This window comes from Herpailurus yagouaroundi, unplaced genomic scaffold (assembly GCF_014898765.1).
Source record: "Herpailurus yagouaroundi ecotype Mexico unplaced genomic scaffold, PumYag 199, whole genome shotgun sequence".
NCBI classification, from domain to species: Eukaryota; Metazoa; Chordata; class Mammalia; order Carnivora; family Felidae; genus Herpailurus; species Herpailurus yagouaroundi.
In genome coordinates, this window is record NW_024412430.1 from 220,657 (window position 1) to 242,346 (window position 21,690).

The 21,690-nt window shown below is 42.5% G+C and overlaps 1 protein-coding gene across 6 annotated transcripts in view; it reads left to right on the top strand.

Moving 5' to 3' along the window:
• TLE1 (TLE family member 1, transcriptional corepressor) overlaps window positions 1–21,690 on the top strand; it is a 91,159-nt gene that overhangs the window by 12,281 nt on the left and 57,188 nt on the right. For 3 of the 6 annotated variants that reach the window (XM_040449276.1, XM_040449275.1, XM_040449279.1), the window contains 2 exons: window positions 17,060–17,122; window positions 18,481–18,585. The exons of 1 other annotated variant lie outside the window; for it this stretch is intronic. In XM_040449276.1, the coding sequence (XP_040305210.1) occupies window positions 17,060–17,122; window positions 18,481–18,585 (168 nt within the window). The remainder of the gene's footprint in view (window positions 1–17,059; window positions 17,123–18,480; window positions 18,586–21,690) is intronic. 2 more of the 6 variants (XM_040449278.1, XM_040449277.1) reach the window with 1 other exon arrangement.

A 21,690-nucleotide genomic window follows, 5' to 3' on the forward strand; every position in this document is an offset into this window, starting at 1 on the left:
CCAGATTGAAAATTTGAGCCAAGAGTAGGAATCTGGGTCCTAATGCTGAAATTCAGAATGAAATCTCTTTGAGGCGCCTGGGTGGCTCAGTTGGTTAAGCATCCAACTTCGGCTCCAGTCCTGATCTCATAGTCTGTGGGTTTGAGCCCCACGTCGGGGTCTGTGCTGACAGCTCAGAGCCTAGAGTCTGCTTTGGATTCTGTGTCTTCCTCTCCCTGTCCCAGCTCTGCCTGCACTCTCTCTCATAAATAAACATTAAAAAAAAAAAAAAAAAAAAAGAATGAAGTCTGTTTGATATCACTAGATGTTTTACAGGACTTTAGTTTTCACATAACCACTTTTGCTCAGTTATTTTTCTTTTGGAAAAGTGATTTATGGTCAGAATATCCAGAGGTTTTTAAAAAAAATTTTTTTTAATGTTTATTTATTTTTGAGAGAGAGAGAGAGAGAGAGAGAGAGAGAGAGAGAGAGACAGCACAAGTGGGGGAGGGGCAGAGAGGGAGACACAGAATCTGAAGTAGCCTCCAGGCTCCAGGCTGAACTGTCAGCACAAAGCCCGATGCAGGGCTTGAACTCACAAACTGCATGATCATGACCTATTTGAAGTCAGACACTTAACCCACTGAGCTACTCAGGCGCACATCCAGAGGCTTTGTAGTGGGGAGTTTCATTATAGTGATATATTTGGGTTTGTACTGAAGAAAAGACAGCGAAAACAGAAGTAGTGTGGCCGAGGCCTGGGTTTCTGTGTGAACTGAGTGTGTGTGTGCATCTCTGTCCCTGAAGCCCCTGTGTGTCTCTTCAGGATGACCACAGCCCCTAAATAGAGTTGTGGATTAGTTGCTTGTAATGCATTAAGTATAAAGGCATTTAACTTGCCTTAGTTGCCAGATTTAATAATAATGATCATACCCCTTGATGATTTACTTTTGGCCATTGCATGGTTCCTTCACCCCACCAAACATTTTATTGAGAATTTCCTTTTTTTTCATGTTTATTTTTGAGAGAGAGAAAGCGAGTGTGCACACAAGTGGGGGAGGGGCAGAGACAGAGGGGTCATGATCCAAAGCGGGTTCTGCGCTGACAGCAAAGAGCCTGATGCAGGGCTCAAACTCATGAAGTTAGATGCTTAACTGAATGAATCATCCAGGTGCCCCTGGAGAATTTCAAATATACAGAAAAGAGGAAGGAAATACAGAGTGAACACCCATGCTATCCCCACTTGTATGATCCCAGGAGTCTATAAATTAACATTTTGTGTTATTTGCCTGTCGCATACCTTACAAAGAGCTTTTGCTCCCCTCTCCCCAATAGATAAGCAAAAAACTCTGGAAAACTTGGAAGGATTTGTTGGAGGGCCAGGCTTTAGCTACCTACCCTGTTTTAGACTGGTAGATGAAGAAGGGCTTTTCTCCAGGTACATTTTAAGATTTCCATCTCAACAGGTGTTTACAACATTTTATAGTACTTTCTCCTGGACTCACCCTTTGTGTTTTGGCCTGGTTGTATTAGGGGGATCCACCATTATATGGTGTTAGGGTGCTTTCTTTTTCAGCTGTCACCTGGAAGCAGAGATTTGCACTTAACAGAAAAGCCAGACTCCCTTTCTCCCCAAGCCTTCCTACTTTTTAGTCTTCCGTAATGTACCTTTAAGGTGCCATCAGCATGTTTGCAGTGGGGAATAGTTTGAGCGTCCTTAGGTAGGAAACCAGGAAATAATTGTGCTAAAGGACTCTGATTTTGAACTTTGTATGACTGGAAACTGTCCTATTAGAGAGTTTAAGTTGGCCTCAGAGGCCATGGTTGGTTCAGGGATATGAAGTGCCAAAAAACAAACCTCTTTGAGGACCCTAGTGTGAGGAGGAGGCTCTCCAAGGCTGGGCCCTCCAGGAGCACAGCCTTTGTCTCTCGTAGGCGCCTTCTTGATGCCTTGAGCAAACAGCCGGTCAGAGCCTCTTACAAGTAAGGTGACCAGCCAGTGTATTGACACGCACAGACACAATAGAAAACTGCATTAGGAGGCAAGCCGTTGGGATTTGCAGTAAATATATTACAGAACACAAGTGACTTGCCGATACTGCTTGTTTAGCAGTTTGCAAGGGCAATGGCAGTATGGATTTTTGAATTAGAAGGGAAGGGCTGTTCTTTCTCTGTGCGGGAACATCTAGTTGATGGCTGGGGAGAAAATTGATTTAGAGCACAAAATGCAGCCGCCTTTATTTGTGCCATTTGAAAGGCTTCTATGGATTAGTGAGTGAAAATAAAAAGGTTGAGTTCAGCTTAGGAAAGGAGGTCTTAACATTGATCTGCATCTTGGTCTGGAATGGAGAGAAGGAAGGTTGGGCCACTGGGATGGAGGAAGGGTATCCGGTGTCCAAGCAGCCTGCAGCTACAGGTGCCCACTCGGTTCCTAGTTGTCTTTTTCAGCGCTTTGGATTTCAAAAGTCAGCATCTCGGGCTGATTGTTGTAGAGTAAGCTGATTTGGGACATCAGAGTGAGCAGTCATGGCCCCCATCCATTGAGTGCCCATGTACCCTAGGAGCTGTGTATAAGTCCTCCCAGCCTCCTTTTGTGTGGTTATTATTCCTGCTTACAAAAGAGAAGGAAGGCTAGTGGGGTAGGGGATGGGAACAGTGCCTACTCCATGTAGGTTAGTTGTCGGGAGTGAGTTTCTCACATGGGAGCAATTACATTGGTGCCTGGCACTTGGACACTTTGAAGGAAGAACACCTGTTCTTGAAATTGATTATCTAAATATATTATTGGTCGCTTTGAAACTATACCCTGTTGTTGGAATTCTAGGCCATGCTCCCATCTTGTTTTTCCAAAGCCCAACAGCTTCCTTCCTCCCTATATCTGAATCATTCACTTCTCATTATTTCCCCTCAATTACAAAGGTTTTTGTTTCCTTCTAAGATCAGAAGAATTTATCTTTAGGCTCAAAAGGAAATGTTTTTGTTTTGTTTTGTTTTGTTTTAAGTCACCCATTGGTAACCTCTGTTGTCTAAGCAATCTAGAGGAATTAAAATGCCTTATTTAGGCTAAGCAGCAAAATGTCTCCTTGCAAGGCAACGGTCTTAAGTATTTAATACAGCTACCATTGAGAATAGAGTTATGTGGAGTTTTTTTCATTTAAGGGGATGGAGGAGGAACAGAGAGGATTTGGTTCGTTTTGTGGAAGTGAGTTTTGGGGGGAAAAAAAGGATGAGAGCTTCATTTTTTAAAAAATTTTTTAATGTAGTGTGAAAGTTCATCTCTTAATTGGAAGAGAGATTTTGTCATCCTGAAAAAAAAAAAGGGAGATCAGGATTACCAGGTTCAGTTGTTGCTCGGTTTGAGAAGGAAAATGTCACCAGCCTTGGTGAGGTATACATACAGACCAGTGTCCTTTCAGCTTGAGTAGACACTTGTGTTATTTTCTCCACGTACTCCTTGGGCTTGGGATTTTTGTGGACTGTCACCTTCATAGCTGCTGCTTGTATGCTGGTATTTGGGGAAGCAGGAAAAAAAAAACACAGGAGGGAAAGCAGGGCCATTGGGATTAGACACAGTGGAAGATTAGGCTGTTGGCTCTTACTGCCAGGCACGATGCAGTAGAAACTGGACATCATCATAAGTGGGATAGAGGAGAGCACTGCTCAAATTGTGTTCCAGTTGTGCCATTACCTGCTCTCACACTTAATTCAAGGCTCGGCCACCTGCTGACATCTGTGTCCTGAGAAGCCCCATGTTGCTATCTCTGTGTTGAGCTTGAGAGAAGCAGTCGTGAAGTCCTGAATATCTGCAGGGGAAGCACGAGGTTCTGCACAACCCATTCAGCCTGCCATTTGGCCTGGGTTCTGGAGCCTTTTCCATTTGTGAGTCGCTGGCTCTTTTACAGTGCTCGGGCCACGAGCTCCTGCCTGCAGAGCCGGTCTCCTTGCACAGCTACCCAGAAGATTGGAATTGGACCGCTGAAATGTGTCCAGCTTCTGTACTTCTTAGCTGACCAAAGGCCAGAAGCATACCACTAACTCAAGAGGGGAATTGTTGACTTTTGAATCTCCTAAGAAATCTGTATTCCATAATAGACTTACCCAAGATGCTGTAGTATTTGTACATTAACTGAAGTACAGAAAGGTCACATTTTGACTACATGTTTGGCTTTCTCTAAGGGTACAGAGATTTTTGAGCTAGTTGTTGAATTCTGTATTCACTCTTATTCTTGACTAATGCATCAAATATGGCTTACCCACCTAAAGAGCCCAGGCAGATCAATGTCAGTGCACTGATAGAATATTGTGTAGCCATTGTTTTGGTTATTATTTTATCACAAGGTCAGATACCTCCAAAAAGCTGTGATTTTTATTTTTATTTTTTCTGATTAGCTTGTGGAATTACTCTTGTCAGTTTCCTTCCAAGTACTGAAATTGCTCAGGGTTTGTGTGGAATGAATCCCAATTGTTGCTTCTCAAATTAAAACAGTATAAAAGAGAAGGAGCTTTTGAGTAGACTTTGCACTGTGAGAATATTGGTATTGACACCATTTATAATTTGGAGTATAGTTTGAAGACCAGATTCTACTGTTTGTCGCATACTGGTTAATATGGCTGTAAAGAGGAGATGAATGTGGCTACTTTTCCAAGTCTATTACTCAGGAGGACTGTAAATTTGATTGGCTGTTACAATTCTAGCAGAATCATTCGATTTGAGAGCAATAGAAAGATAAGATATCCAATTACCCAAATGATTTGCAGGGTTAGCCAACGTTGTCATGGAGACACGAGTTGGAACAAATTAAATTTTAAGCAATAAAATAATCTTAAAGCCCGTCTGGGAACAAGAAAATTTGGCAGTGGCACTTACCTGAATTGAATCTTAGCTTGACACGATGTTGTTTGACATTGATATACTGTGGGGGCCTAAACTTATATATGGTGCAACGTTACCTTAAAAAAGGAGCTCCGCCAAACCAGTGAAGCGGGGAGGGGGTGGGAGGGGTGGGTATTAGTATAAAGTCAGGATATTAATGTTTATTCCATGGCCTAAATGATAATTAGGGTCTGCGTTCCCAGAAATATTTTGTATTTAAGGATTGAAATGCCTTAATAATGATTAAGCAGCATTAATTGGACACTTGGAAAAAAAAGATTTATTTCATAGCAGCATGCAGTTTCTGGAACTACTGCTGTTCCCTCTTTGTGTGTGTGTGCTCGCAGATGTAATAGAAATCGTGTGGATGTCTTTTGGTGGGGGTGGAGGTGTAAGTATGCATATATTTGCATGTACAAACAAGGAGATTTTGGCACATGCCCCTGCACTGCAGAGGATTCTCCGTATTCGTTAAAATTTCTACTTTGCAGTGCCGCGTGTAGACTGGAAAATTGCGTTCCAAACTTTAGCCGATGGCCTAAAACCTGAGTAAGCGTCGGTCTGGGGCTTAGGAGGTTATTTCCCCTCATTAATGTATTGTTTAACTGGTTCCTGGCTTGTGCTGCGGATTTGGAAACAGCCGAGTGGCCCAGAAGGAGGGAGGGGAGGGCCTTTTATCCACATGTCTATTAGACAGATGGAGATGAAAATTGGTCTGAGGTCAGGCCATTTGCAGTGTTCTCTCAGCCTTCGATTTTCCTCTCATCCTCACCACAGATCATCTCAAATGATTCAGTAATGACCAAAAGTGCAACATTGACCTTTATTCCCTGGTGGATTACTGTTTCACAGTCCAAATGGCAGGAAGTCTATTCTGTTCTTCCAGAAGGAGCTCAGCATTATTGAGGCAGCCCAGCCTGGTGGGAACCAGTGTAACAGAATACAGGGTTCAGTTTGGTTTCTGCTGCTCTGGGAAACAAGAATTGACATGTCCCAAACCCACATAATGAATGAAAGGGTATCTGGGATGCTTTCTAAAAACACACATAAGCATATAAATTGATTTGTCCATTTGTAAAAGAACTGGTGAGTTACAGGAGTAGTGACTTCTGGTGGCCTGTGGCTTATAACTTGTTTTCACATTCATGGCCCTGATTGTTCCCCCTTCTATGTAATGCTTCCTCAGTATAGCTTAGACAACACAGTGACATCATAACGCTGGTTCATTTTCAAATTACAAGTTGGCGTGACAACTCAGTTTAAGGGGACTCCGGGTTTTTCTTTGACGTGCTTTTAATTGTATATATTTTTGGTCAATCCATGTAACCCTGAATAAAATATCTCTCATGCAGCACCCCTACCCCCAAAGTGGCTTGATTGTTGTTTTGAAGAGTTGGTAATTTTTTTGTTGCTTAGATTTTTCCACAGATGGCATTGTGATGCTATGGTCAGGGTTGTTTTTTTTTTTTTTTTTTTTTTTTTTAGTAATTTAATTTATATTTAAAATGATATTCCTGTTTGCCTCCACTTGCATTGCTGAGTAAATACTCTGTGAATCTTTAATACACTAGTGAAGTCTGTCATCTAGAATCCTTGTACTTACCCTCTTCTAAATATTTAAAAACTTTTGCAAAAGGAGTATGCGTTGGAAATTTTCACCAGCATCCCACATTTCATTTTAATCACGATCTAAGATGCTTTTCAAGAAAATAATTTGTTTCTTGACTGTTGATTTCACTGTGCGCAGGTTCTTTTTCTACCTCAGTGGCTCCCAGCCTGTGATGGCTCCCCCTGCCCCCCATACTTGCTGCATTCTGGAGCTTTGTGGGCTTCTTCGATTGTGGATTGGAAAGAGAATCCCAGGTTCCAACTGGGAAAGGCCAGGAACCTTGTCTTCCTTCCCAAAGGACCACCTTTCCAGTAGCTCAGCCTGTGAGGAATAAAGCCCAGGGGTGGGACTTCCCAGTTGAGACTGAATTTGGGGCTCTGAAGGCTTTGCCTGGGTGCTCACCATCACAAACCTGTATCTAACTTGTGGCCATTCTGCTGCCATGCCACATGGCACTGATGGGCTAGGCCTCCCGGTAGGGTAGCTGCTTTCTTTCCCTAAGAAGTTGCTTTGGAAGAAGAATAGCAGCCGTCATGCATGTGTGTGGGTCATTCATCTGCAGCATGCTTTTTAAAGTTTGGGAACCCCTGGGCTGGAATTTCCTTTCCCACTATCTGGATTGGCTAAAGATTCCAACATGTTTAGGGAAATACTCAGTGCCCAACTATTTATTCAGTGATCTCCAAACAAGATGTGGGAAACGAGGCAATGGTTAATGGTAAAGCTAATAATGATGGCTAGGGCTTTATACAGTTAATGTGCACTGGTTGTTTGCTTTGTCGTGACGGAAGACGTGGAGATGGTGATTGTAGACGGTTGGAAGTCAGTACCAACCAAAGACAGGTTACACAGTTCTAAAAGGTAGGTGTTACTACATTCTTTTGGGAGGAAAATAATGTTAACAATTTTTGAAAAAGAACAGCCTCCTAAACCCCATTTTCAGAGGTAACTGGATTTTTGCATATTCCTGTGCAGTGTGCAGTCTTTGTCTTTACATAGGCATGTTTTATTTTCGTAATTGTAATTTTAGCCTTCGTGCCAGGATGATGTAGTCTGCTTTTCCTCCCACTAACCCTGCTATTGTATGATATTATCTAATTTCTCATGAGTTCCCTAATGACTAAGACCCGTGAAGAGGGTGAAAGGTGTGGGCTTGCTCTGGGTGTGTTCCAGGAGAGGCTTGTTCTCTTTCCAGAGCGAGAACAATAGGTGGTGACTTCATGGTCGTGTTCTGTGATTCACCCCATGGAATGTATCTTGAAAACCTTCTGTGGCATAGCAGTGCATTTTCCTTTAAGGGCCACCAAAAGCTGTCTTTTTCCATCACGGGACAAGTCCGTACTATTTCATGTGAGCAGCACTTGCTGAACTCCGTAACAAGGGTTTCTGAATAATGGAAATGTGCTGTTTGAGCCCTGAAACAGCTGCGATGCTTTTGTCAAGGATGCATCTTTACCAAAATGACAAATTAAAGCCCAAATGCTCTGCTTGGCAACAGTTGGGTCAAAACATTTAAGTCATTAATTAGAAGGAACTGAAGGGGGAACATTTTTACACAAATACACAGTGTTGCAGACTCAACTTCATCTTGGAAAATGCAACTGAATTCTTACAAAAAAAAAAAAAATGAGGGCAGCCCTCAAGTGGGGCCTGCCAGGCTTGTCATTTGCAAATAAATCAAAAGACCATCATTGCAGGACAGAGAACCAATGAATAGAGTTGCTTTGTCATTCTTTGATGGGCCCCACACTCAAGCCTGCTATTAAAAATGAATGCATTCAAGAGGCTCTGCATTAAGAACATAAACAATTAAGGGCACTTGAGTTGCTCTGCTGAGAGCTTTCTCCGGAGATGCAGGCCCCTACAATCTGCCTCACGAGGAGCCAGAGAATGGGAGCAATTAGTGTTGCTATCTCAGCCCCAGCAGCCTTCAGCAGGGGTTTTTTTTCCCTCTCCCCTTCCTTTTAACCCCTCCTTGTTTTCAGAGGAGCCGGGAGTGTGAAAGATGGGGAGGGGGGAGGATGGAGTATGCGCCCAGTTGGAAAGGGCTCAGGTTTAGAACACGGTAGGAGCTGCCAAATGAGGGGGAGGTAGGACATAAAAGTTATTATCTGCCAGTAATTGGTGACTTCTGTTCTGATTAATTGAGCCACTAAAGGGTTTCTGTCATCTGGTACTCTTTGTTTTGTTTTAATCATAGGGTTTAAGCAGGGGCGCGACTACATTGGCAGGGATGGAATCATTTAAATGAATATTGTTTGAGGTTTCCCACAGTAGGCAAATGTGCTCCTACACCCCCCCCCCCCCCCCCGGTTGTGTTCCTGCCTTGCTCTAATTTGGTAAAATTGAGTGGAGAAGGGCTCCGTGGCTTGTGGCAAGGCCTTGGGGGAGAGATGGGCCTGACCTCCCTACCTGCTTGTTTCTGACCCCAGACAGGTTTTGCTAACCTTTCAGCCCCTTCTCTCTGGGAACCTGTACAAATTGACAGGTGTGAGAGGGTCGACCCTGTTTGTGCACTAAGCAGTTGTCGCTGCAGCCACTGTCCTGGTGGACCATGTTTTCAGCGTGGGTTCCTGGTCCAATAGCTGCAGATCATCTGGGAACCTGTTAGGAATGCAGATGCTTGGGCTGCAGACCTCTGGACTCAGTCTGGGGGCGGGGGGTGGGGGGCACACAGTCATCTGTGTTTTAACAAGGCTTTCATGTGATCTCACTGCACCCTTAAGTTTGAAAACCACTGACAACCTCGTTAAACCATTAAAACCTCAAAGAGACACCAGACCCTTTCCATTTGGATTTCCCCAAAATGTGGTTAGTCATTTATCTACGTATTTATATTTTAAACAGAAAGCTACTCTGATTGATTAGAATATAAAATAAAATTATCTTTCCATTAGCGTACCTGTGAAGCAAGGTGCCATCATGCTGGGATGGCAGGTGGAGGTCTGCTAAATAGCCGACCTTCTGAAGAAGGTCTCCAGGCAAGGAGCCTTTCTCCTCCTGTAAAGGACAGGGCAGAGTATTGAAAGATTATTTACAGTGTTTTGCATATATCATTTTAGGTACGCAGTTTTTATTCAAACATCTTGAATTTTTCTTAGGTATATCAGATGTCATCTTTAGGATTATAGAAATGTATTCGTGGATGTGTTTTTGTGGAGTTTGCTTTACGGTGGAGCTAGATTGTCTGATGTTAGGGCTGACGCACTGATTCTCTCTGCCTGTGAAGGGGAGGATGAAAATGCAGAGAGTGGGGCGGCTACTCTTTATTTGCAATTTATTAACGGAGGTCTCTTATGAAATCCGTGCTCTGCCTTGCAGAGCACTTCTGCCGTATCAGTGACAGACTGGGGCCACTTGTTGTGGTACCATTGTTGGCTGAGGAATAACACGCTCTTGGCTTTGAGCTGCTGTGGTCCTGTTTGGCTGTATTGCTTAGCAAACAAGGCTGAGTTCATCAGCTTTGTTTCCGGTTTTGAGTGTGTCCCTATTTCCCACTTCTACTTCTTAGAGAAAGGACTAGGCAGAGAAAGTGGTTTCTAATCTTGCTTTATGATCCTGGGCCAATCATTACCTTTAGACATTGGTTTTTCCATGTGTGATAAGAGGGTTGTAAGAGGCTGGGCACACCCAAAGGGTTTCAGGGTTTAAGTCAGTGCCACTTGTCAGTCACAGGAGTAGTGAGTGGGTCTGACCATTCTTTTCTCCCTTCCCCATGTAATCATACACTTAAACAGTAAATCAAGGGTGGTGTTCCCAAGGCCACTGGAGGGGGAAAAAAAGCTACAGATAACCCTGCCACCCCAGCATAATTACTGTTTTTATTTTGGGTATCAAATTACAGTGCTTGGCCACATGCGTACTTTTTTTTTTAAATAGGCAGCCTAACACCACATCTTTGTTGTTCCCCTCCTGCTTCACCTAGTAAATGTGTTGGCCATTTAAGCATCATTATCCATAAAAATGACTTTAATGGTTGCTAGCCATGCCTTTGGGTTGATGTAGTATATTTAAGCATTCTGCTAGTATTAGACAACTGATATATCAGGAGGGCAAATGTTAAGTTTTTCAAAAACTCTGCAGATGGTTGTGATGTGTTGAACTGCTCTTATATCTTTACCTGGCTTTTTCTCTTTTGCTTTGAAGCGAGTGCCGCAGTGAACAGCTTCATGCATGGAATGCTTTTCATCTGAACTATTTCCTTAGGATAAATTCTTAGCTGTGGGAAGCTTTACCAAAGGGTTTGAATAATTTCATGCTCTTGAAACACATTGCCGAGTTCTTTCCAAGACGACTATACCAATTTACTCTGTCATCAGTAATGTTTGATTGTTCTGGCTTCCCAGAGGACTCATCATTGTTGGGTTTTATTAATTCTTTTTTTTTTTAATAAACTAACTTAACTGGTGCAGAATGACCCACCTTGGTTGTCAGTGAGATTGAACTGTTTTTTGTGGGTTTTTTTTTTTTCTGTATTTCAGGTTGTCAATTCACAGACTCAGAAACTTCCAGTCATAAGGGATTTAGAGATTATTTATTTCTTTTTTTGTATGCTTTGTTTTCATGTTCTTGCCCGTTTATCTGTTGCCAGACACTTCTTACCAACACTTTACTGTGTTTTTCTCTTGGCTTCCCGCTTGGTTCAAGGAAACCAAAAGATCAGTTTGCCAGCCCTCAGCACAAGCAGCATTTTTTATGATCCTTCAATTTGCAATTTAATGGTGGTGGAGTTTCCCCTCCCTAAGCAGACTTTGGGCAAGGTGCCATTCATTGGATTGCTTGGAGACCCATGGACAATTATTCTTAAGCAGTCTTCGCCCTGTTTTGTGCTTCACACAACACTCATTCTGTATTACTCTGTGTAGTGGAGAAATGGGCAGACGTTGGGGAGTGGACTCTTCAGGCTAGTAAGTAGATGGAAGGTATAAGGAGTATGAAAAACTGGAGAGCCGAGCTCTTCGGAATCATAAGATCCTACAACTTTTAAGTTCAGATGCCTGGAAGAATATGTGTTCGGTTCAAAAGCCCCGCAAAAATACTCCAGGGTTTGGTTCATAGCTGGCCTTGGAGGTATTTGACCATATTTAACTCAGTCAAAAAATACATGTACGTGGATCTTCTCCTTGCTTAGATATGATTTCTTCATGTGAACAAAGCCTTATTCAAACACTGTTTAGACACATCTTATCTGGTTGCATCTTGGTCATTGAGTTTAGGGTGTGTGGAGATTCCATTTTAGTTTTAGTGAAACATTCCTTTCAAAGTGTGTTGAATGTATACCGTGTGGTCAGTGTTGGTGGGGCAGGTATGGCGAGGAGCTGTGTCCCTGTTCAGTGGATGTCTTGTTCTCATGCTTCCCATCTTGCATGGAGAAGACTTTAATGCCAGAAAAAGTAAGAAACTGGTGGGAAACTGTGCAGAAGCTTTATGTAAATGTGATTTTAAACAGAGGCTTGGGGCGCCTGGGTGGCTCAATCGATTAAACTTCCACCTTTCTGCTCAGGTCGTGATTTCATGGCTTGTGAGTTTGAGCCCTGCATCAGGCTCTGCTGACAGCTCAGAGCCTGGGGCCTGCTCCAGGTTCTGTGTTTCCCCTGTCTCTCTGGCCCTCCGCCACTCATGCTCTGTCTCTCAAAAATGAATAAATTTAAAAAAAAAATTAAAAAATAAATTGACATAGAGGCTTAGTTTGGTAAATGACAGTAAATGCTGTGGAAGATCTTGAAGGGCCTAGACAAGTGTTTTTGGTGTTATGGGGCGGCTTCTGACTGGATTTGAGACAGGCCTTCAAGAGTCAGGGTAAGAGTATTAACACTTTGTCTTTGTTTTTTTTTTCCTTCAAGTTTGTTTATTTTGAGAGAGACAGAGAGCAAGTGGGGGAGGGGCGGAAAGACAGAGGCTCTGAAGCGGGTTCTGTGCTGACAGCAGAGAGCCCTATGCAGGGCTTGAACTCAAACTGTGAGATCGTGACCTGAGCCGAAGTCAGATGCTTAATCAACTGAGCCACCTGGGTGCCCCAAGAGCATAGCACTTTGTAGTAGTGTAGCTATAGTTGACATATTTGCTCACTTGATTCTGATGAAACACTAAAGTAGGTTGGCAGAGACCTGGGGCTCAGCAGTTGAAGTGACTTCCCTGAGGACACCTCCTACTCATTTGCTGAGATGCAAACCCAAGTTTTTGGATTAGGAGAGCCAACCCTGGTATAAGCAAATCAGTATGGGGAGTTGGCATTGACAAGGAGAATTGAAGATCTTTCTGGACAGGCAGTTTGGATTCCTGCTTCCTGCTTGCTGCTTCAGTGTGGCAGTTATTCATGAAGTAAGGTTTGATACTGGAGCCTTTCACCTGCTGGTTAAGCTTCTGGGCACTAAGTTTCCTTGCAAATCTGGTTTGGGGAAAGCTCTTGAACGCTGACTTAATGTTGTTGCCTTATGTGGTGTCAGAAATACAAGCACAGGGAAAGTTTATTTATAAGCGTTACGACTATTAGCAGGGACTGAATATAATCTTCAGCTTTGGGCAGGAGAAGGATTTCTAGGTGGAAAATATGGTTAGCCTTCAGGTTCCCCCCCTTGATCGCGCCCCCCCCCCCCCCCGCCGGAGTTGTCCAGCCCTCGGAAGACGTAGAAGGCAGTCTTGAAAGAGTCACAGAACTTTCTCAATCCCTGCTGAAGCAGGGTCACGCGTCCAGCTTAACCTGCTTGCAAACTCTGTGGTCAGGAATTAGAAGCACAAGTGGAAAACTGCACCTTGTTAATTTGTGCTAAATGAAAGGTCTTATCAGAATATCCTTGCATTCAGGCAAGAGGTAATACTGAAGAATTATTGTCAGTTTTTATGCTATCATCCACACTGTTTTATTTAAGGGCTGGGAAGAATGTTTATGAAACCGTCCTGGGTGGGGGGGGGGGGGGGGTATTTTAGAACGCCCAGAGCATGCTATCAGGGAAGCAAGTGGCATCCTCGGGAGGGTAGGTACTTTCTTTGTGGAGAACCAGGGCAGCTGGAGGAATGTTGATAAGTCAGAGGTGAGATCTGAATTCAGCTTCGTGGCTCAAAATCCAGCTCACATGTCCGAGGATAGTTTAAGATGAGGGCTTTGAGACCTGGCAGAGGAGGGGACAGCTGGGATAAGAACCTCCTCTGTTTTTCTTATTTCCATTCTTTCTCCAGATCATTTATTGCGAATTCCTGGGGCAGATGGTATGGCTTTTGATGTTTCTTCATTGGTTTGAGCTTTGATCTTTAACCTTCTTCTGTTTTTGTTCTTACCTACTCTCCCCTAATTTATATTGTCTCTGCTTTAATCTGTACTTTTCTCCTTTTGTGTTTAGTAACTTTGATATTATTAAAGGTTCGTGAGTTCATTCCATTCAGAGTCTTAACTGTCCCCTGGCAATTAAGTTTAGTTCTCCCTTAAAGCCATTTTATGTAATAACACATATAATTATTACAAATTACATCTTCTTAAACAAAATAAATTCCATTAACAGCCCTAGAAGAAAATTAAGAATGGCTTCTATAATTTTGGGGTGTTCTAACCCTGGCATGAAAGCCAGGAACACAGGAAAAAATTCTTTATTGTGACCACATAAAAATTTAAAGTTACGGCAAAAAAATCCATAGTAAGCAAGGTTGAAAGACAAGTGGCAAGCTGGAAAAACTATGGGAAAGGGTCAATATTTGTCATATGGAAAGGAGTATTACAAAAAGCGATGAAGAAACACCAAAGGAAAAATAGAGAAAAGGACATATAATGTGGATCAATAAATAATATGAAAAGATGTTTAACTTAAGGGAGAATCTAATGCAAATAAAAATAAGGTCATTTTTTAAAATCTACTAGGTGGATAAAGATTTTAAAAAGGTCAACAAAACCCAATATTGACATTGGGTAGGAGAACAAGCCCCCTCATAGACCAATGATACTGTAAATTGTTACCTTCTCTGCTGGGTACTTTATCAGCATGCATTACAATGTAAAATATGTATACACTTTGACCTAGCAGTTTTACTTCTAGCGATGCCTTTTTATTCCACACAGAGTTTGTAATTACGGAAAATTAAGTGAAGTATGAATATCTACAGATACCAGGAGTGCTTAAACACTAGCATGCTTGTATAGTGGATGGTGTTCTTTTTTTTTGCTTTTTTAAGTTCATTTATTTATTTTGAGAGAGAGAGTGCCAGCGAGCACATACAAGCAGGGGAGGGGCAGAGAGAGAGGGAGAGAGAATCCCAAGCAGGACTCCCCCACCCCACCCCCTGGACTGTCAGCGAAGAGTCCAACACAAACCGTGAGATCATGACCTGAGCCGAAATCAGGAGTCAGATGCTCAACTGGCTGAGCCCCCCAGGCGCCCGTCATATGTGTATTAATTGGGTGGAAAGGTACCCATATACGTTTCTTTTTCCTAGACATAACATATTATGGAAAAGCAGTGTTTATAATGGGACCTCTTTGTGTAGAAGTAGCTGTTTCCCCTCTGGGCTTGTGTGCACATATATAATGAAAGTCTGGAATGATGCTTTCCAGAATCACCAAAATGTTAACTAATCATGGATGATAGACTTAAGGTTATTTTAACTTTCTTTTTTATTTCTGTATATACAGCTGTGTGTGTGCCTGTGTATGCTCAAAGTGAGCATATATCATCTCTAAAAGTGGAAAATCTTAGGAGAAATTTTGAGAAGGGGAAAATACAGAATACTGTTGGAATGTATGGAGTGGAAGCTGACGACCTACAAGTCCACAAAGGGCATCCCTACTCCTTCACACGTACCCAAACATATAGTGCAGAACCCTGTTGTGAAAGAAAGGGAAGCCCGCCCATACTTTCGAGGAGAACCATGACCTTGAGTTAGCTTGAGTGTGTGGCTGTGATCAAACGAGCTGGGTGGGGCTCACCCAGTTCTGTTTTTGCACCTGGTACAGCTTCAGCCTTTTTGCATAGATCTATTTGCCCCGCTGGTTAAAGCAAGGTCACGGGTTTGCTCTCTGTGCTAGTCATTTCCCCCTTTCTTCCAAGGCAAGGTCTGTATGTAACCCTATCTCATTGGTGGTCAGGGAGAATGGTTGGGTTGGCCTAAGTCCCATCCCATAAAACCAAAGGCCTTGTTGCTCATTTAACTGGAATCATCTTGGAGGACAAAGGCAGCTCTTTTTAATGTACTTGATTACACAGTTCCCGAGTTTTCTACTTCATCTTACTTATTCCATTCTCGCTTTCTCAAGGGCATGGTCTGTGCACTTCATAATTTTCTTCTCCTCATGTTCCTTTTCATTGCCTAATTCGGTAATAGAGGTGACATTAGTAAGCATTGACAGAAAATGATGAAATAAATAAGGTCAACGCTGGGACTCTTTTAAGATGACTTTTTTTTTTTTTTTCTCCAAGCGGAACTGGTTCTTCAGAGTTCGAAGAAAGCATAGCTGCTTTGCAATGCTGGAGGATGTTGGAGGTGGGGTGGGCAGGTAGATTCTCCCCTAGGCTGGAAGCAGAGCACCTTTATTTCTTCTCTTGGCCAGTTTGTTCCTTAGAGCAGAGGGACTGCTGTGGATTTGGACTCGAGGCAGGGACTTCCGCTTTCTTTACAATAGTCTGTGCCACAGACACTCAGGACACATTTTGTTATGTTCAGCTGACCCTTGGGCTCTGTCAGGGAGGTGTTTGTATTTGATGCTGAATTGTGGGCAAACTTGACAAATACCTAGAACATCTCAATATGACCCTCATGTTGGTCTTGGGTTCTGTTTCAGCAATGTTTTTCTTGGCTTGTTTGAGACAGCGAGACTCAGTGAAGGCTACTAACGTTGAAGTCGAATATGAGTTGTATAACAGGTGGGACAAGCAAGGGGGCACCCTTGCTTGGGTGCCTCAGTGGGTTGAGCATCTGGGTGGCTCAGTGGGTTGAGCATCTGACCTTGGCTCAGGTCACAATCTCACAGTTCATGAGTTTGAGCCCCACATCGGGCTTTGTGGTGACAGCTCAGAGCCTGGAGCCTGCTTCAGATTCTGTGTCTCCCTCTCTCTCTGCTCCTCTCCTGCTTGTGTTCTGTCTCTCTCTCTCTCTCAAAAATAAATAAACATTAAAAAAACAAAAAAAGAGTGGGGACAAGCAGGAAGAAGGTCTGTGGGCTCCTTTCTTCTCTCTCGCTCTCGACTTTGTCTTGAAAGCTAGATGGTGTTTGACCGTGCCCCTGCCCCGCTGGCCTCTGACACCAGTAGGAATAAACTTGCTGTAACAGTGTAAATGTGTGGTGGTACACCATAATTGAATAAGCGTACAAGGGGCTTGGCAATCACCAGGTTAAAGGATCATACAGCCTTAAACCATGCAGATTTCCCAACTCAATTAAACTACCCATTATCTTTTCTTTAAGTGACCAATAAAGCGTGTGGTTATGTCTTACTTTGCAAGTGGGATTAATATCTGCTGTTTATCTCCAGATAAATATTAGCACAGGCTGGGAAAAGCCAGTTTTATGCCCTTGAGAGTGAGGTAGTGGAGGGCTCAAGTGTTGGGCATGAAGTTTTATCTTTCTGAACTGATTATGAAGTATACTAAACATTTATCTGGCTTTGTCTTTATAGACTGAAATCGCCAAGAGATTGAATACAATTTGTGCACAAGTCATTCCATTTCTGTCTCAGGAAGTAAGTAAAACTGTTCAGCTGTTAAAGTGCAATTATGTTGCTTCTCTGTTTGCAAATTAGCTAGTTTTAAGATGTTAATTTTATCACAAGGAACAAGTGTGAAGAACATCTGTTACAGCTGAAGTGTGTAAACCCCCTGCTATTCCATCTCACAGATCTGAGGGCACACTGTAAAAGTGGTGACAATAGCTCAACCCCAAATTAATTTTTTTTTCCTGTGGAAGACTGCAAAATGACGATCAAACAGAACAGCTTTTCTTTTCTTTGACGAGTAGTATAAGCCTGGTAGCTGCTGCTGATTCAAGTGTCCTTCCTCTAGAGAGCTTTTCCTTTGCTGCGTTTTCAGAATAGTTCCATCAAGGTTGACTTGACCATGAAAGCAGGTATCTCATTGGTTGGTCCTTTTACCTCAAGTCAGGTTGACTTCACGCTATCCACGGAGGAAGCGGATGGATGGTCATACTCTTCAAGTTTACTTTCGGATACATGCCGATAAATGCTACACTGTTTTAAGTGTGTACAGGATGCATGTGTCTTGAGACCGAAAAGCTAGAATACTGGGTGTCTGTTCATGTTGGTATCTGCTGCTCCTTGCTGGATAGCACCCCTCTGCCTTTTCCTGCCTAAAACATCTACTTGATGTTACAAGTTCGATTTGTTAACCTTTGGCATCATGTTGTTAGACTTGAGTAATCCTGGTTTCTGCTAAAGTCTCATGCTTCCCAGAACAAAGATGTGGCTTTGTTTTTATTTGTGGGTGGAGTTGGGAGGTTTCCAGTGTGTGAACTAATTGTTGAGGGGGGTGGGGGGTCCTTCATTTTCCCCTCAGGAGGATGAAAAATCTAAAGGCTAAAGAAGGAGAGGAATTCCCAGAGTTCCCAAAAACTGCTGGTGGGTTGAGATTTGTTGGCCAGAGAAGTAATTGAAGATTTCACGTTTAAATTTTCAGTATAGAAATGGGGGTTTTAAACTAGCTGTAAACTTTACCTGTTCAAACTTACAACAAACCCCTTTTGCAGGCCAGGGTGATCTTCCGAATCCCATACTATTGATTTTCTAAGGCTTCGGGTTATCAGTTTGGATGTCCTTTTTGACTTTTCTATCATTCCAAGCCCCAAATTCCCATCTGAAGTTAAGCGGGGACTAGTGTTGGTTAGAAATAGCGAAGTGCCCTTCTCTGTTTTCCTTTTCCTGCTGTGTACTTGTGTTCTGTGAAATAGCAGTAAGTGCTTGAGAACCTTCACATTTGAATCCATATTCTCCTTGATCTGCATTGCATGTGCCTTGGTGTTTTTGTTGTTGTTGGAAGGTACAGTGAAGTTCTTTGCTAACACTTTTTCTTCTCTTTGTTTTCGAAGCATCAACAACAGGTGGCCCAGGCCGTCGAGCGTGCCAAACAGGTGACCATGGCAGAGTTGAATGCCATCATCGGGGTACGTGGCCTTCCAGGTCTACCTCCTACAGTGTGTATAACCAGCTTTCATTTCTTATTAATTTGATGGCTTAATCTGTCTACCTATCTGTATAGTGTTATGTGGTTTAACATTGGCCTGTTTGATAAGTGTGGGGGAGGGGGGCTTAGGTATGGCAAGGTGTGTAGGGGAAATACAGAGGAGCATAAGGAAGGTGATAGCAACATGTTGAGGAGGGGAAGAAATACCTACTTTTCAATGGGAACATAAGTGCCGTGTATCCTCTGACACTTAAATCACCCTTGCTCTATTAGTTAAATCAGAGCTTCAGGTTAGAGTTGTACATACTTCCCTTACTTCTGGCTTTTTTTATACCTTTTTTTATACCTTTGGATCACAGAGAGGTCAAGACAGGTCTCAGAATTATCCCTTCTTTGGTCATCTAGGGTATTAGACCCAATGTAACTGCTCTTTCCCTTTCTTGTGCCTCCTTCCTGAATTTTTAAGTGGCACCCCAATGAAAAGGGCGCTCTCTTGCCGTTGAAGAAGTGATAATTGTCTGCCCCAGTGCTCTCTAGCCTTTCACCAGGTTTCTGCTCTCCTGCCTTGAGTTCAGTTAGCACTCCATGCTGGCGACTGCTTGTCAATCACAGGTCATTTGCTCTGCATTAATGAGCCCAGTGAACCATGCGGTCCATCCCCTGCATGAGCCCTTCCCCCGCCACTGCAGGACCCTGGACGGTTCTCATGTTTGCTGCCCTTCCAGACTAAGCCAGAGAAGTAGCTGAAACAAGGGACCATCCTTTCTGATTTTATTCATATGTGACTGCCTTGAGCGGATTCAAATCACTCATTTATCAATTTATGTTAATTGCTTGTGAGAAGATGCCCTGCTGGTCTTTATAGTTCCCTCAGACACTTTGTAATGATAATTAGACATGCTGCTGTACGGATTAAGAGTGCCATAGTCCAATGACGGCCACAGACAATGGAACCAGTTAATCCATCAGGGTTTAAAATTACATCCCAACTGGAGATGGAGAAAAAACATAAGAGCCAAGGAGGATTAAAGAATGAGCCTCAGCTTGAAAACTCTCCTTTCATCAGTTTCTCAATTGCGGATCTGCAGTCGGGTTGCCTGTGGTAAGCTATTGGCAGTCAATTAGGTGAAATAAACTGGGAGGGTGACCTTCATTTCCTTTTAATAGCTTTTTCCTCCCCGAAATGGGGAGCTTCAGTGGATTTTCAGCTTAAATTTTATTCAAGCTGCTTTATTACACTTGACAGCTTAGCTCTGCATAAACAATTCTCCCCTCCTCCTCTTTCCCCCAGACCCAGGCTCTGCCTTTCTCCCCCTTTAGATCACATTTTTGACTGTTACTTAGTGGGCTCTCTAATCACATTTCAACAAAAAACACAATTACATCTGCGTTTGTCGGCTGCCTTCTGTACCCTTTTCTTGTGTAATGAATTGCTTTATTTCAGAGATCAAATCAAATATTCGCTGGTACTTTTGCATGTACCGTGTTTGATTAGCAAAGACTAATAGCAAATTGTACTTGTAGCTCGAGCACAGAAATTTTTTAACCCAAATGAATGAGGATGGAAAAGCCTGTTTTGATTAAAGAAAAACATATGCAAAGCAGTTCTCAAGTACCCAGTTAAACTTTGTGGAACATGTTTGTTTTCTGATAGTCTCTCAATTTTTACATATCATCCTCGTACCTACAAATTCTCAAAGGCAATGCCCAGTCCTACACATTAGAAAGGAGGAAATTGTATTAACCAGATGTTTATAGGTAATACCCACTTTGAATTGAATCAGAAAATAAAAATAGCAGGTTGCTCTAGAAGGGCAGATGAATCGCTAATTTTATGAATGGCTTTCATCCAGGAAACATGTTGTTGAGATTATAAAGGCAGATTAGCTCTGATAGCTAGCAACAATAACTCAAATCAGTGAATTGGGCCTAGCACAAAACTTAATGCCAATTGCATGTCTCCAGCATGTGCAGTTTTTTATAATTGTAATTTTTGGCTCAGTATATTAATTTATGTCAGAAGGCTCTTTTAAAGTTCGTAGTGATCAATAATTATCCTGCAACCGTAAGTTTCATGCTCTGGCATATGCTTGATTTTTGCTTGAAAGGAATTGTGCGCGTCCCGGAAAATTGAAGTAGCATAAAATTGGGTTGACAATTCAGTGGACCTTTGCACCCCTTCATTGAACATGCAGTGTGTCAACCTGTCTCCCCAGAGGGGAGGAGGCTCCGGGAGGCTGTCTGTTCCTACAAGCAGCAGCTGCGCACAGAGTAAATGCAGCCCGGTTTGATAGCAGCTGTCAGTATTGTTCAGGAACGACTCAGGATGAAGAACAATGGGAGAGGCCACGCTCTTCGTCTGCATCGACTTTCAGGCTAAGAAAAGAAATAGTAATTTAACGGTTTAGACATCTATTACAAGTGTGAAAGATCATGAAAGAGTAGCCTTTAAAATGCAAATGAGCCGAAACATTCTCATTCCCTTTAAGGTACAATCAAGGGGGCTTACTGCTTGCTTGGCAGGGCTAAAGACATTTCTCTTTAGCAAACTTGGAAAAAGTGAAATCTTCTCAAGGACACCAAGCTTCTAAGGTAGGCTCAACTTGTGTCCTGGGACTCTGGACGGTCTTGGAGGAGGACGAGAGAGGTTCAATTTTTTGTGTCCTTGAGTGAATTAATGATGCCCATTTCTCAGCAGCGTAGCAAACTTAGTTCTCGTACCTGACAAAAACCACTGAATTTTAAATCTTTTCCACTACAGATAGCACATGCCTTTAACTTACAGATTACTGGTATTTAAGAAAGATAAGTCTCTTTGATACTTGATATTTGGAGAAACTATTGAAATAGTTTGGCCATACTTTTTTTTTCAACAGTTTCACTGATAGCGTATTTGATAATTGGTGGAATAATTGCAACCCTGATTCCTGAATTTTGCTTTTTATAAGCTCTTTTGCTATTAAACAAGTTACGTTCTTGTAGCAATAGAAAGTATTTAATAATGCAGAGATCTTAATAGGCACAGTGTTTATATGGTTTGACACAGCTCACTTGTGCTTTAGAAAACAGGTGGGAACGGAAACTTACTGGAGGCCTTGTTTTTTTTTTTTTAATT